Source organism: Giraffa tippelskirchi, chromosome 13 (assembly GCF_054371585.1).
Source record: "Giraffa tippelskirchi isolate mGirTip1 chromosome 13, T2T-mGirTip1v1.2.pri, whole genome shotgun sequence".
In the NCBI taxonomy this organism is placed as follows: Eukaryota; Metazoa; Chordata; class Mammalia; order Artiodactyla; family Giraffidae; genus Giraffa; species Giraffa tippelskirchi.
The window spans coordinates 106,883,539-106,899,475 of NC_137287.1; the positions used below are offsets into that span (position 1 = coordinate 106,883,539).

Below are 15,937 nucleotides of genomic sequence, written 5' to 3' on the forward strand. Positions count from 1 at the left end.
GTTGTTTTCTTCTTTTTGTGAGACAAGCCTAATGAACTTGGCCATTGTGTGGGTGACTTCCTAAACAGCATGCTATGTAGTCACTTTGATTAATCAGAGACAGGAAGAAAAGCTTTGTTTTAAAGACAGCATGATACTTAGTTGCCTAACAGTACAGAATTATGTATACTGTTAAGGGCTCTTAACATATGTGTCTTAACATTAGGCTTGGGAGTGTGCATTTTTTTTGTTTTATTTTTTCTTTTGAAATAGTCCCATTTTATAAAACACACCTGTGTGTAGAATCTCTGAAGCTCAGTGGAATATAATTCAAAAACTTATATAACATGAAACATCCTCCCCCCCCTTTTTTAAAGTAGATTTTTTTTTTAAGTTTGGTTTTAAAAGTATGTTGAAGATTGTTAGTTTTTATCCTGTCTCTCTGGGCATGTGCTCAGTTCTGGGCGTTGGAAGCCTGATTTGGTCCTCATATGTCCACAGAAAACATTAGTGGTTGAGTAATGAAGGCCTCTCCTGGCAAGGCTTTTCCGGCACATCAGTGTAGGAGATGCAGTTCTGATCCACCATGGTACTTTCTCCATTGACTTTTCTGTAAGTGACAAGAATCATGGGGTGTTTGGGGGACAGAGCTTGAAGTACCATTTTTGTGCTATGAAACTAAGTTTGGAAAGTTTGAGGCCACACCAGCTTTTACACGGCTGAGTCCATTTTGTGCTTCCTAGGCTCCACATGACCTTCCCCCAGCTCAGCTCAGCACTGTGGCTTTCTTTCTGGCATTGTGGTAGTGACGAGCTCACTTCAGAACACCGTGGGTTTTGCTGTAGAATACTTTGTGTTCATTTGCTGCCAGCTGGCTTTGTGTTATAAAGGGACAGTTCCTGACTTTATCTGTCATCATGAGCAGTGTACCTTTTCTACTCAGTAATTTCAGCAAAAGGAATAAATTTAAAGGACGCTGATAGGAACAAATGGGACTTCCCACGTGGCTCAGTGGTAAAGAATCTGCCTGCCAAGCTTGAGATATGGGTTCAATCTCTAGGTTGGAAAGATGCCCTGGAGAAGGAAATGGCAACCCACAGTATTCTTGCCTGGAAAATCCCATGGATGGGAAGCCTGGCGGACTGCAGTCCATGTGGTAGCAAAGAGTCAGACACAACTTAGTGACTAAACAGCAACAGCAGCAGCAGGAACAAATATAGTTTAAACCTTTAAAGTGTATTCATCTAGTTTTAAATATATTCATTGTCTAGGAAAGTTCAAGTCATTTTTTTAAAATTTTAACTTACATTGATAATTTGCACAGTCATGGAATACATTTAGAATTTGTTCTGTAGAAGATTACTTTAGAGAAATAGTTTTCTTTGTTCATTTCATTATTTGGTATCAGTGTTGCTCATGTATATTATTATTTGATTTTATTTACCAGTGCTAATTTAAATCACTGGAAGGTTAAAATCCTATTTAATAATCATGAATGTTTGAGAAATCTGGGTACCACATAAAAATGAACATCAAGAAACTCACTTAATATTTGAATTATTTTAATTGCTCTAGGGCAGGTTTGGCAAACTTTTTCTTAAAGGACCAGATAATAAACATTTTAGGCTTTGGGTCATTTGGTCTCTGTCACAACTACTCATCTCTGCCCCAAGCAGCCAGAAATAGTACCAAAAAATGAATGAGTATGGTTATGTTCGTATAATACTGAATTTACCAAAATAGGACTTAAGCTGAATTTGGCCTGTGGACAATAGTCTGTTGACCTTTGCCCTAGAGCAACAAATATATAACATTAGGTGCCAAACCCCAGTGAAAATTGTGTAGCATCTTTAATAAGAAGCCCATATAAAAAACTTGTTTGCTTTTCCTGGAGGCAGTCTTCGTCATGGTCTTGTGTATCACTCCAGAAACATTCAGTGGCAAAATAAGCAGTAATACGTATATTCTCGCCATTTTTTCCCCTTTCTTTTTGTGATAAAATATACATAGCATAGGACTTCCAAGGTGGCGCTAGTGATAAAGAACCTGCCTACCAATGCAGGATACCTGAGAGACATGGGTTCGAGTCCTGGGTTGGAAAGATCCCCTGGAGGAGGACATGGCAACCCATTCCAGTATTCTTGCTGGGGGAATCCCATGGACAGAGGAACCTGGTGAGCTATGGTCATTAGGGTCAAAAAGAGTTGGACATGACTGAAGCAACTGAGCGTGGACGCATACATAACATAAAGTTTACTGTCTTTAAAAAATTTTTTAATTGGAATATAATTGCTTTACAATGATGTATTAGTTCCTGTTGTACAATGATGTGAGTCAGCTATATGTATACATGTATCCCCTCCCTCTTGAGCCTCCATCCTATCTACCCTCTTCCCACCCTTCTAGGTCATCATAGCACTGAGCTGAACTCCTGTGCTACAGCCACTTCCCACTAGCTATCTGTTTTACACATGGTAGTGTATATATGGCAATATATCTCTCAGTTCGTTCCGCCCTCTCCTCCCTGTGTTCACAGGTTTGTTCTCTACATCTGCGTCTGTGTTCCTGCCTTGCAAATAGGTTCATCAGTACCATTTTTCTAGATTCCATATCTATACATTCAGTTCAGTTCAGTCGCTCAGTTGTGTCAGACTCTTTGTGACCCCATGGGCTGCAGCACGCCAGGCCTCCCTGTCCATCACCAACTCCTGGAGTTTATCCAAGCTCATGTCCATTGAGTCGGTGATGCCATCCAACTATCTCATCCTCCGTTGTCCCCTTCTCCCACCTTCAATCTTTCCAGCATCAGGGTCTTTTCAAATGAGTCAGTTCTTCGCATCAGATGGCCAAAGTATTGGAGTTTCAGCTTCAACATCAGTCCTTCCAGTGAACTCTCAGGACTGATCTCCTGGACTGGTTAGATCTCCTTGAAGTCCAAGGGACTCTCAAAAGTCTTCTCCAACACCACATATATGATATTTGTTTTTCTCTTTCTGACTTACTTCACTCTGTATGATAGACTCTTGGTTTATCCACATCACTAAATTTACCAGACTAACCATTTTTAAATTTACGTGGCATTAAGTGAACTGGCATTGAGTACATCATTTACTTTGCTATACAACCATCTTTTAAAAAATTTAAACACAATATTATTTTAATACATAGTATTTTCAATATCTTTTTTCATTTAATAATATGTAAGTTGAAGACCTTTCCATTTTCAAATCTCGAAAAGCTTCCCCAGACTTTTTTATGGCTGCACAATGAACGAGTCGTCATTTATTTAACCTTTCCCTTATTGATTGACATTTAGATTGTTTCTAATCTTAATAGCAGTGTAATGAATAATTTTATGTAAGTATACTTGTGAGACTGAGGTTTATTTTTTTTTTTGGCCTTATTTATCTCACAAGACCTCAAAAAGCTGTCAGAAACTCACCTTTATTCCCCCTTGAGCCTGTCTAACAAAATCTTCAGTACAAGACAAAAGACTCAGTTCGAGCAGGAGCAAGAACACCAGAATAAGAGTGAAACTGAGTTTTAAAGTAGAGTTTCTGGGCAAAAGTTGGTGTGCCTTTGTTATTTTGACAAATACTGTTATTTGTCATAACAACACTATAGAAACCCTCCCTGGTATACCAGGGACTTCCCTGGTAGGTCAGCTGGTCCACCTGCAATGCAGGAGACCCTGGTTTGATTCCTGGATCAGGAAGATCAGCTGGAGAAGGCATAGGCTACCCACTCCAGCATTCCTGGGTTTCCCTGGTGGCTCATCTGGTAAAGAATCCACCTGCAATGTGGGAGGGCTGGGTTCGATTCTTGGGTTGGGAAGATCCCCTGGAAAAAGGAACAGTTGCCCACTCCAGTATTCTGGCCTGGAGAATTCCATGGACTGTGTAGTCCACGGGGTCGCAAAGAATTGGACACGACTGAGCGACTTTTCACTCACTGGTGTACCAAGAACAGTCTTACCAGTGCCCTTGTCACTACAGAGTACTATCAAACTTTTTTTTATCTTTGCTCTTCAGATAAAAACAGTCTTCTAGTATAGCTATTTTGTAATTGAAATAAACTTAAAAAAAATTATGATTGTGATTTTTCTGTGTTTTCCATGAGCTACATAGAAGAAAACAAGGATGACCCAGATTATTTTCACCCAGAAATAACCACTGTTATTTTTAAATACATACATACAAATGCATATATAAATGAAAATTATACTCTATAAACAGCTTTTCATGAGAATAACACTTCTATGATGAAAGCAGCAAATCTTTAAAAATTTTGGGGAATACATAAAGGCATGAAGAATTACTTGATACTTACGTATAATCTCAAAATCTAGAAATACCAATGTGTATGCTTATTATTAGCTGATTTGACTTCACATTAATTTATATTAATACAATGTTCTGTTCTTCTTCTAATGGTTAATTTGAACATCTTTTTACTTAAGATTTGTTTTTTTCCTTTGAGCTGTCTGTTCATGTTCTTTATCCATTTATCTGTTGGGTGGTTGGTCATTTTCCTGCTGGTTTGTATAGGCTTTTTGTTGATATGTTTTTGTATCAGCTGTGAGAATGGTTACAAATATTTATATCTGTTTGGTCATCTGTGTTTTGACTTGTCTTATAGATGCTTTGTTTTTATGAGGTCAAATATATCAAACTTTTCTGTAATGGCTTTTAAGATTTGAGTAGGAGTTGCTTCCTCATTGGAAGTTCATAAAAGTCTGCAGAAAACTCAGTAAGTGAATTTCTCCTGGTTTCTTCTGGTAGTTTTGCAGTTTCATTTATTTTTTAAAAACCATGTAAATATTTGATCTGCCTGGGTGAGGGCTCTCGATACCCAGTTGTTCCAACACCATGCTGCATATTGCAGAGCTACCTTTATTTACTGTATTTCTATATGTAGTTTGTTCTTACTCTGGATTCTGTCTTCTTTTCCATTGATCACTCTCTATATTTGCCTGTACAATTCTATTTTAATTATTATACCTTTTTAATATGTTTAAGATAGCTGGTAGGGCTAGTACTCCCTTTTGTTTTTTTAATGAATTTCCTGGCTATTAGAATCAGCTTCTGCATAGTTCCAAAGCTATTAGTTTATTGTTTTATTGGCACTACATTGTTTTTATATATTAATCCAAGGAGAACTGCCATCCTTTTGATAATGACTCTTGCTATTAAGGAATAAAGTGCAGCTTATTCATTGACTTAAGTCTCTGTGTCCTTCAAATAATCAAAAATTTTCTTTAGATCTTGCATGCTTTTATTCTTAGTCTTAGATTTATTTTTAGATAGTTTATCTTTTCTGTTATTGTTTCTGTTTATTTCTAAATTTAAACTTTTTGAGAATGCCCTGATGGGCCAGTGGTTAGGACTCAGTGCTCTCAATGACTGAGGGTGGGGCCCTGGGTTCAGTCCTTGGTCTGGGACCAAGATCTTGCAAGCCTCACAACAGAGGTGCTCCCCTCCAACCCCTGCCCCACAAATTTTAAAAAACTTTTTTTAAAAATTATTTTTATTTTAATTTTGCAGCTGCACTGCATGGCATGTGGGGTCTTAGTTCCCTGACCAGGGATCAAACCTTGTGCCCCCTGCATTGGATGTGCAGAGTCTTAACCACTGGACTGCCAGATTAAGTCCCCAATTTAAACTTTTTAAAAATGAACAGTGTATATTAGCCTGACCCATGTGAGAAAATTATTTTAAAATTTTCAACTTAGCTGTATTTGACTCAATTTTGGTGTCTCCTAGTTCTTAAAACATGAAGTCATTGGTGAGAGAGACTTTCATTCTTAATTATTTGTCTATTTTCTGCTACCATATGCCTTTGTTTTCTCACACCCTTTTCTTTCCCTCTGAGCCTTAGTTTCCTCGTTGGAAATGGAAGAATCTAGATCACATCTGAAGTCTCTCTTCTAGCTCTGCCCCTGTTGATTCTGATATGATCAGCCCATAAAAGCCCTTTGATGCTGAGGCCTGTCTGATTCCAGGTGGCTGAAGACTGTGAGCTTCAGACTTTCCCCTTGTGGCCAGGCCGGTGGTCCACCCTCAAACCATGTCAGAAGCTCACTATCCCCTTTCCAGAGCTCTCCATGTGGTTGGGTAGTTAACGGTTTAGGGCCTGGTCTGGAACTGCTGGAAGTACCCTGGTGTCTCCCTTGGTGTCCTTTCCCACTCCATCCCCTCCTCTGGACCTGAGCCCTCAGGCTTCCTCTCCTCCGGCCAGCCACTGCTCTCCCAGTGCTACTCTCACCCTCTGCTCCTTTTCTCTCTCTGCTTCCTGCCCCTTCTCCCTTTCCTCCTTCCCCAGGGACGGCAGTGGAGCCTAGGGGTTAAAACAGAGGTCCCCATCCTTTTGGGCACCAGGGACCGGTTTCGTGGAAGACAGTTTTTCCCTGGACCTGGGGGTGGGGAATGGTTTTATGATGATTCAAGTGCATTACCTTTACTGTGCACTTTATTTCTATTAGTATTACATCAGCCCCACCTCAGGTAATCAGGCATTTGATCCCGGAGGTTGGGGACCCCTGGGTTAAAAGAACTAGTCTTGCAGTTAGTTGGACTTGTGTTTGATCAACAGTGGATCCAACAGTGTTGATCCACTGTTGCCTCTTCTCAGCTGTGTGACCTTTGGTAAGGTTTAGAGAGAAGAAATGCAGAGTGCTAGCACATGGTTGGGCTTCACTGGTGGCTCAGTGGTAAAGAATATGCCTATAATTCAGGAGACCCAGGTTTGATCCCTGGTTTGGGAAGATTCCCTGGAGGAGGGCATGGCAACCCACTCCAGAATTCTTGCCTGGAGAATTCCATAGACAGAGGAGCATGGCAGGCTACAGTCCATAGGGTTGCACGGTCGGACATGACTGAAGCGACTTAGCACATTTACAGCACATGGTTACTTCAGGAGGCATCGCAGTGAATTAGCCTGCCCTTTTGTAGTAGGAATAGGCTCTTTATACATAAAAGCTGTGTGCTGGGCTCCACGGTATGACATATGACCCATTGATTCCTCACTGACAGCCCCACATGGTCAGTAGGAATAGTATCTTGTTTTACAAATGGGGAAACTGAAGCCCAGGGTGGAGAAGTGACCTGATCTGCAAGGTCACACAGCTAATGAATGTCTGAGCCAGAATTCAAACTCAGGTTTTTGTCTTTCTAACCTTCCTCTGAGGGCTTAAACAATTTTTCCTCTGTCTTTATAAAGTGATCAGAAAAGTGAAAGCCTCTAGATATGGGAGGGAAAGTAGTCATTTTTCTGAGATCAAGTACTGTGTAATCTAAATTCTCTTTATCTGTGCTGTCCCATACAGTAGCCACTAACTTAATACAACTGTTGAGCACTTAAGATGTGGCTAGTGGGAAAAGGAACTGAATTTTTAACTTTGTTCGTTAATCTAAATGTTAAAAGCACAGGGTGGCTACTGTATTGGCCAGCACAATAGCTGGCTGTAGTTCAGCTCCCCTGTGAGTCCGTGGGGAGTGCCTTCCCTCTTCCTCCCACCTCCCAGTGCCCCTCCCCCCACAGGTGGGTCTTATTTTTGGATGGAGGATTCCTTCTGAGTTTAATTTTTTTATTGCTTCTTTAATTCTAACAGTGTGAAGAGTGCCAGTGCTGGCAGCATGGGGTCTGCATGGGATTACTGGAAGAAAATGTGCCTGAGAAATACACCTGTTATGTTTGCCGAGACCCTCCAGGTAGTGATTTCTGGAGTCAGGGATCTTAACAGTATGTAGCCTTTTCCTTAGCACAGCGGGCGGTGCAGCAGCCTGAAGGTCTGGGGTCTTGAGACTCGTTTCTTCAGCATTGGCTAGACTCGGCCTCCTCACCCTTGTTGCTAGCCCACCTGGTGGCCAGCTGTCCTGAACTTGGCAGTAAGAAAGAGTGCATGGAGAGGTTCGGTTAGTGGAAGACCTGGCCTTGAGCTAGAATCTGTGTGTTTATGTGTGTGTGTGTGTGGTTAAAAAATCATATAACATGAGCTCGATCCTGTTAACAAATTTGTAAGGGTCTGGTGCAATGATTGTTTATAAACTGTATGCACAGATCTCCATAACTTTCTCATCTGGTGTGACTGACACTCTGTGTGAACTACAGGATGCTCTACAGGCTTGCATGTCGTCCCAGTGTATGCTGGGCCATGCTGATCTTCTCTCTGTCGTTCCAGTTTTAGCATATGTGCTGCCAGAGCGAACACCTTTTCCTTTTCTTGAGAGTTCATGAGGATGTGGGCTCTGACCTTGGCTGCTGTTGGAGGGTTGGCAGCCGGCCTCTGCTCCCTCTGGTGGCATCTGCCTTCCACTGCATCGTTGCCACCTGGAAGGGAGATGTGCCCTTGAGGGGGACGGGAAAGGTGTTTGCGAAGAGCCTGTCTGTCACCCAGAGGAGTGAGTTCGTTCCTCAGGATCAGTTCGTTTCACTGTTCCATGACCACAGGGCTGGCCTGTGGCTCTCAAGTGCCCCTTTCCAAAAATCTCAGGAATGGATTATAAATCTCTGTGGTTCTTGTCTTGCTGTCAGTGGGATGGGGACATTGTCTCCATTCACCAGCTGTGAGGTCTCTCCCCTTGGGTCCAGTCCCATGATCCCCTTACAGCTAGACAATGCTTGAGAGCCTCTGCTTCTGTTACTCCTTTTAGTAACAATGAGATGGCACTGGTAGGAGCTCCTAGTCCTATATTTTTGCTTATGAGGAAGAAAGTGATGCCCGGGGATACAAATGACTTTCCTAATCCCATGAAGCAAATTGGAATTAGAACTGACTTGTGGGACTAACTCTCTTGATTTTGCTGGTTATATAGGAAGGGCTACCATAGTTCATTTTCCAGCAAGTAGGTCCCCCTGGGCCCTGATAAGGTCTATTGTGACACTGTGTCTTCTTGTGCTAGATTAGTCTATAGGCAGAGAGCAATCTGCCTCTATTTTTCCCTTTACCCCAAGGAAAGAACACGGTCAGAAGAGCAGTCCATGAGTCATAGAATATAACTGATGGGTAGGATCTCAGAGACCACTTAGTTTAGCCTTGACATTTAATAGGCAAGCATCAGGCCCAGAAGGGGCATGATTGGCATAAGATCACTCAGTGACAGATAGAAGATGAGAACTGGTGTCTCTGACCTTTGTCTTGTCAAACCTGTAATGCTGCTCTGAATCCTGCTGCTCAGGCCACCTGACAGCCACCTCTGAGGCTCTACGCGTAGTCCCCAGGGCTCCTTTGGGGCATTGTTTAAAAATCTCTTCTGTCTACTTTGTCTCTCACTCTTTCCTCCACTTTCTCCTGTTAGGAAATCATATACATCATCTTCATCAATCCCTAGGCACTTTCTGGACTTTTATAACTAGATTGCCAAGACTGGGAGTGGATTCCTCGAATTGAGCACTCAGTGACTGTCACATTTACTGGCTGTGTTTGATTCTGCAGCGTCTTGGGCCAGAAGTTTAACCTAACAGAGCTCTTCTTTAAAGGTTACTTAACAGAGTGGAGGTGCATCCCCACCATGTGTCTTAGTAAAGCCAGAAAGAGTCCAAGGACCTTGACAAGGATTGATTATTTTAGGGTTTTTAATAGCTATTGAGAGGTAAACAGCAGTCTGATTGGAAGCTGTTCCCTGGGCTTTTGCAATAGGAAACACTGCCAAGTCACATGTGGTTGTGTTTTCAGTCCAAGGATCCCTGTAGTGAACAGGACCACTGAGGCTGTTCAGTTCATCTGTCATTGTTAACAGGTGGGAAACGGACATCCAGAGAAGGGAGCAGGGGCCTGACGGTTCGTTCAGTTAGGTCGTAGGTGACAGTTGAAGGGGGCTTGGGGTGTCTTTCCAGGTGATAAATTCATTCAAGATGGCTTTTGCTAGACACTATGGATATAACCATGAATAAAACAGTTCCTTTTCTGGCTGGAAAAGGGGTTGGGGCCAGAAACAGATGTCAAAATAAGTCATATAAACAAAAACATATTAGGTAGGGATGAATGCTTTGATGGGACAAAAGCCCTCGGATAGGAAATGACTGGGAGGCACCAAAGAGTCTGTCTTACTTTGGGAGGTAACAAAGGGCCTGTCTGAGGAGGCAGTGGGGAGCCAGTTCTGCAAAGGTCTTGGGGAATAGTGCTCCAGACGCATGGGGGTGGGGTGCTGGAGCAGATACCCTAAAACCAGAAGGAGCTTGATGTGTTCCAGAATGGGTAGGGCAAGGAGGGCAGGGAGGAGCCAGGTCCTGCAGGCCTCATTAGACCAGAGTTAGGGCTTTGGGTTTTCTTTTGTTCACAGTAGGAAGTCACTGAAGGTTTTAAGTGGGAGAGAGAATGACAAAGTCCCCATTCTACCTCTGGCCAGTTGCAGAGATCAGGACATTAATAAACCTTTCTCACTACCTTATCCCTAGCACCTCGTAGAGAGCCCAGCATATAGTTGGTACCAGGTAAATGTATACTGGATGAATGAGTGAACAATATGCAAACACCAGTCCATCCTTGCAGTAGTTTGTGTGATAACTGTGCGATGATGAAACGGTCTGGGTTTCCTTCAGACCAAGGATTAACTCTCTCGTTGTCACTGCTGTAGGTCAGAGGCCTGGCTTCAAGTACTGGTATGACAAGGAGTGGTTGAGCAGGGGACACATGCACGGCCTGGCATTTTTAGAAGAGAACTATTCCCACCAGAACGCCAAGAAGATCGTGGCCACCCACCAGCTTCTCGGCGACGTGCAGAGAGTGATTGAGGTTCTGCATGGCCTGCAGCTCAAGATGAGCATCTTGCAGTAAGTGTGGCACCTGCGGCTCTGGGGCTGAGTCTGGTTTGGCACGGGCAGAGGGCAGGGTAAATGTGAGAAACTGGAAAGCTACAAAACCGGTGATGAGAAGAGTGAGTTTGAGACCTGTATTAAAAATTCTCAGTGACATGATAAACATTTTTTTTTTAATGTAACTCTATTGAGGTATAATTTACATATAATTAAGCCTCACCCGTTTTAAATATTCATCTTCTAAAAATTTATTTTTAATCAGAGGATAATTGCTTTGCAATGCTTGGTTGGTTTCTGCCACACAACAACGTGAATCAGCATAAGTATACATATGTCCCCTCCCTCTTGAACCTCCCTCCCACCCCCTACCCCATCTCTCTAGGTCATCACAGAGCATTTGTTTGTTGAGTTTTGACACATGTGTATACCCTTGCACACACTACTAAATCAAGATATGCAGTGTGTATTTATAGTTTAGTTGGTTTTTTGCTGTACCATTCTGAGTTTTTTGTTTTTTTAAAAATTGTGGTAAGATATACATAATATAGGGGCTTTCCAGTGGTGAAGTGGTAAATAATCTGCCTGCCAGTGCAGGAGATCCAAGAGAAGTGGGTTCAGTCTCTGGGTTGGGAACATCCCCTGGAGAAGGAAATGGCAACCCACTACAGTATTCTTGCCTGGAAAATTCCATGGACAAAGAAGCCTGATGGGCTATAGTCCATGGGGTTGCAAAGAATTGGGCACGACTGAGCAAACATACACATACGTAATATGAAGTTTGCCATCTTAACCATTTTTAAGTGTACAGTTCAGCAGTGTTAAGTACATTCACTCTGTTGCAGCCAGTCTCCAGAGTTCTTTGTGTCACGAAAAGCAGACTCTGTACCCAGTAAGCAACTGCTCTCCACTTCCCCTCCTCCAGCCCCTGACAATCATCCCTCTACTTTATGTCTTTATGAATTTGACTCTCTCTGGGAACTTCATATAAATGGAATTCAACAGTATTTGTCCTGTTGTGACTGGCTTATTTCACTTAGCATAATAGCCTTAAGACTTGTCTGTGTTGTAGCCTACATCAGAATTTCCTTCCTTTTTAAGGCTAAATAACATTCCATTATTTGTAATACCATATTTTGTTTATCCATTCATCCTAAACATTCTTTTCTCTTTTTTTCTGGCCTTGCTGTGCAGCTATGGGATCTCTGTTCCCTACCAGGGATTGAACCTGGGCCCCAAACAGTGAAAGCCCAGAATTCTAACCATTAGGCTACTGGGGAACTCCCATCCTAAACATTCTTGATTGGTAAACAAAGTAAAATTGAAAGCTGCTGGAAGAGACATTGTTGGTAGGCCTGCTCTCTAGCATAATGGTTGCTCAGTAAATACGTCTCTTGATAGTTTGCTCAGATGAAGAAGTTTTATGCCCTTTGGAGCTGGACTTCTGATTTTTAATGGCTGGAATTTGGAGTGAAATTTGAGTGTGAATTTCCTTCTGTGGTTAGATTCTATGTATCAGATGACCCAAGTTCACCTAAGTGCTGAGAAAGAAATGTAACTCATATTGGGGTCTATTGGCTTTTATAATCTGCTCCCACTTTACCAAATAGGGCAGTTGTGCCTTGAGTGGGACAGCCCCTCTCCTTGGTTTCCAGGGCTACAATTCAGGTCCCAGCTCCCGTCAGGTCCTTGTCCTCATCTCTCTAACTGCCTCTCCTCAGTGGGGGTCTGTGAATTTTCCTTTGGTGGTAGCATAGGGTATGGCAGGGATAGAATCCTTAAGTTCTCCCATGAACCTCCCTATAGCGCGCCATTTTAATGAAGTCATCAACAGTGCAAACTGTAGTACCGCACACGCATTAGACCCCATGGGCCAGTCCCCGACAAGGTTTCTTCGGTGCTCATTAGTCCTGGAGCCCTCCTGTGTTAGGTGAAGTGGAATGTCAGAGCTTGGAGATGACAGAATGAGGGTCTGCCTTCTCCTGCATTCTGGTGCACGGAGACTTGGCTTCCAGCACTCGTGTGGCAAGAAGTGGTTGAGCAGAGCACATTCAGCAAGGGTCTGTATTGATCTGGGTAAAAGCCAAGCTGCTATAAGAAAGACAAAAAAATAAAGGCTAAAACAAAATGGAGTTTTCTTTCTCACATAGAGCAGAGGTAGGCAGGAGCCCAGGCCAGGTAGGTGGCCTTTTGCCATGATTCCAGCTATGGACTTGGGGACTTGGGTTCCTTCTGTCTTATTGGTCTGACATCCTATTGGGTTTAATCTCACCTGTCTCATCCAAGCAGTCTCACCTGTACCTCAGTTCTGCTCTAACCCCCAGGAGGGGGAACAGGTGGTTTCGTGGACACACCTAACTGCAAGAGGCCAGCCAGGTGGCTGTATTCCCTGCACAGACCCAGGAGTGAGTGGAGGTGGGTAGAAGAGAAGGAAAGGATAGTTACTGGGGGAAGTTAGCCATTACTGTGACAGCCCCTGTTTAGGATGTTATAGACTGGGTGTTCCCTTACATTTTATAAAATCAGAAGACTTCATGTAAGCCAGATGAATTTCTTCTTAATGAGAAGCCAGAAATTGACTGAGACAGGTGGAAGGTGCACAGAAACCTCAGATCCTGATTGTACATGTTGCTGTGTTTCTTTTCATTTGAGGGTTCAATAAGATGTTTTTCTTTCTGCTCACGGAAATATAAGTGCTCCAGCTGTGTCCCATATTCCAGAACCTTGTTCCTTTCGAATTCCCGTTGAGATCCTTCATCTTTGTAGCAGTGACTTTTTACTGGAATTAAAACCTGGCTTCTCCAAGCAATTCAGGAGAGAGCATCGGGAGATCTTGCTAGTCATTATAGGTGGAAGAGATCATGGGAGACGGGCAGGTGGTCCCTGTCTCTGCACAGTTGGATAGTCTCTGTTATCACAGGCTCGCAGTCTTCATTCTCAGAAATTTTGTTCCTAAGCAACCTAGTGGATTCATTTTCAGAGGCAAACAGTAAAACTGGGTGTAACTTCAGAGCATCTGTTGTCATTTAAAAAGTAACAGGCGTGAATGTGCATACCTTCTTCACGATCGACAGGGCTTACTGAGAAAGGCCAGTATTATCAGTAGCTGGGGCTTCAGATCTTAGCCGGGAGGGTGAAAATAGTAGGAGGGAGGAGGCAAAGATTTTTGTGATTTTCATGCAAGAACAGGTTCATACTGTGGCTTATGCGCTCCAGGTGAACAGATTTCAGGCTACAGTAGACCTGAAAGTTAACAATGACTCCCATTTTCTCTGTTGGAGTTATGATTTCAGAGGTATGTCTGGGGTCCTGGGGTCCTGGTACAGACTACAGTACCCTACTGGATGTGGCCAGGGACCCAGGCTGCTTCGATGCTGGTGGTCTCCTCTCCTCCTTCAGTGGATGTGAGTGTTGCTGGGGATTGCTGGAGTGGGAGAGCTGAGTAAGCCTAGTTATATCCCCTCATGAGCAGAATTTTAGGTTCTGTAAGCTCATTCCATGCTGTCATAGTTATGACGTATTCCATTTCTATAGGAAGGCTTCAGGAAGGCATGTGTGTGCGTGTGTTGGTGGTGGTAATGGGACCTCTATGTGGGAGTTGCTGGTGAGTTCCTGCTGATGTGGTTTCAGTGACTCTCAGTTCAGACTGGTGAAGATAATGTATATAGTTATATCGTGGTGTAATTCTTTATGTGTGTGGAATTGTACCAAGCATTACAAGATATTTAGGATTCATGAATTCAATGAACTGAGAGCCGGTAGTCCATTTGTGACAATCAGTAGTCATTGTGACAATCGGCAGGGTCCCCACACATTTCTGCACATCTGTGAACCAAACATGAGTAGCTCCTGTCTGTCTTCTCACTTGTTGCCTTACTTGGGGAGCCTGGTTTTTCTTCCTCTATCCTTTTTTCCTTTCCTTTCTTCCTTCATTTCATTTAATGATCAAAGGTTATAATGGAAGTTCTGGGTGGTGAACAAAATGTTAAATGGTGAAGTTTATCTAGAGTAGTGGCTTTTAAACTTCAAAAAACATACATCCCACAGTAAGAAGTACATTTTTTTTAACCACACATACAAAACATACTAAAATTTCACAAAACACCTCCTCTTAGAATAGTGCAGTCTTGTATTTTCTGTTCTATTTTTCCTTTTATACAAGTGGTTATGAGTCAGTAAATTGTTTTATGTACACATGTACGTGTAGGCAGAGATTCTCAGAGGTGTCTGCTGGCCAGAAAGGGAGCAGAGTCCTTCTTTAATAACAAATTATCCTCTTTGGAATGGGGAGAACAGAAGATTTTTGAAGAATGTTTAAACACCTTGCTATTGGGACTTCCCCTGGTAGTCCAGTGGCTAGGACTATGTGTTCCCTGTGCGGGGGGCCTGGGTTTGATTCCTGGTCGAGGAACTAGATCCCACATGCCATGACTTGTGGCAAACTAAGAGTTCACATGCCACAACTAAATGTCCTGCATGCCGCAACTAAAACCTGGCATAGCCAAATAATTTTTTTTCTTTTTAAAGGGGATTCTCTGGTGGTCCAGTGGTTAAAGAACCCACTTTGCGATGCAGGGGATTTGGGTTGGATCCCTGATCCCACATGTCACAGGGCAACTAAGCTCATGCTCCACAACTACTGAGCCTACACACCACAACTGAAGAGTTTGTATGCTGCTACAAGACATCCCGAGTGCCACAACTAAGACCTGACATAGCCAAATCAATAGATAAATATTAAACAATATTAAAAACAAAACACCTTGTTATTAATGGCTTATGCCTTGATGACTTTTGGTTACCACCTCCCTCCTGGGTCATCACTGAAAGTGTTAGTTGCTCAGTTGTGTCCATTTCTTTGCGACTGCATAGACTATAGCCCACGAGGCTCCTCTGTCCATGGAATTCTCTAGGCGAGAATACTGGAGTGGGTTGCCATTTCCTTTTCCAGGGGATCTTCCTGACCTAGGACTCGAAACCAGGTCTCCCTCATTGCAGGCAGATTCTTCACTGTCTGAGCCACCAGGGAAGCATTCATTGGGTTTGTATAATTGAGTGCCATGGTGTGGCAGCATTATCATGGCTGTTTATTCCTAAGTTAAGTTTATTTTTAGTAAGTCACATTTGAAGAACTCTTTACTGCCAACAAAATACTGGACTTCCTTCCGTTCAGATTAATTCAGTTAAACTCAGTGGTTGCTGGGAG

General features: G+C 42.8%; 1 protein-coding gene, 1 long non-coding RNA gene and 1 other non-coding gene across 15 annotated transcripts in view; 1 reads left to right on the forward strand and 2 right to left on the reverse strand.

Annotated features, from left to right (window-relative positions):
* The window catches only part of PHF20 (PHD finger protein 20), a 125,756-nt gene that overhangs the window by 100,022 nt on the left and 9,797 nt on the right, over positions 1 to 15,937 (forward strand). For all 13 annotated transcript variants that reach the window (XM_081560022.1, XM_081560021.1, XM_081560020.1 and 10 more), the window contains 2 exons: positions 7,589 to 7,688; positions 10,554 to 10,749. In XM_081560022.1, coding sequence (XP_081416148.1) covers positions 7,589 to 7,688; positions 10,554 to 10,749 — 296 coding nt within the window. The remainder of the gene's footprint in view (positions 1 to 7,588; positions 7,689 to 10,553; positions 10,750 to 15,937) is intronic.
* Positions 8,081 to 8,188, reverse strand: LOC145533581 (U6 spliceosomal RNA). The gene has a single exon (XR_014074172.1). It is a non-coding gene; the product is annotated as a U6 spliceosomal RNA (small nuclear RNA).
* Positions 12,535 to 14,697, reverse strand: LOC145533170 (uncharacterized). The gene is made up of 2 exons (XR_014073900.1): positions 13,243 to 14,697; positions 12,535 to 12,822 (listed from the first exon to the last, which is right to left on the reverse strand). It is a non-coding gene; the product is annotated as an uncharacterized LOC145533170 (long non-coding RNA).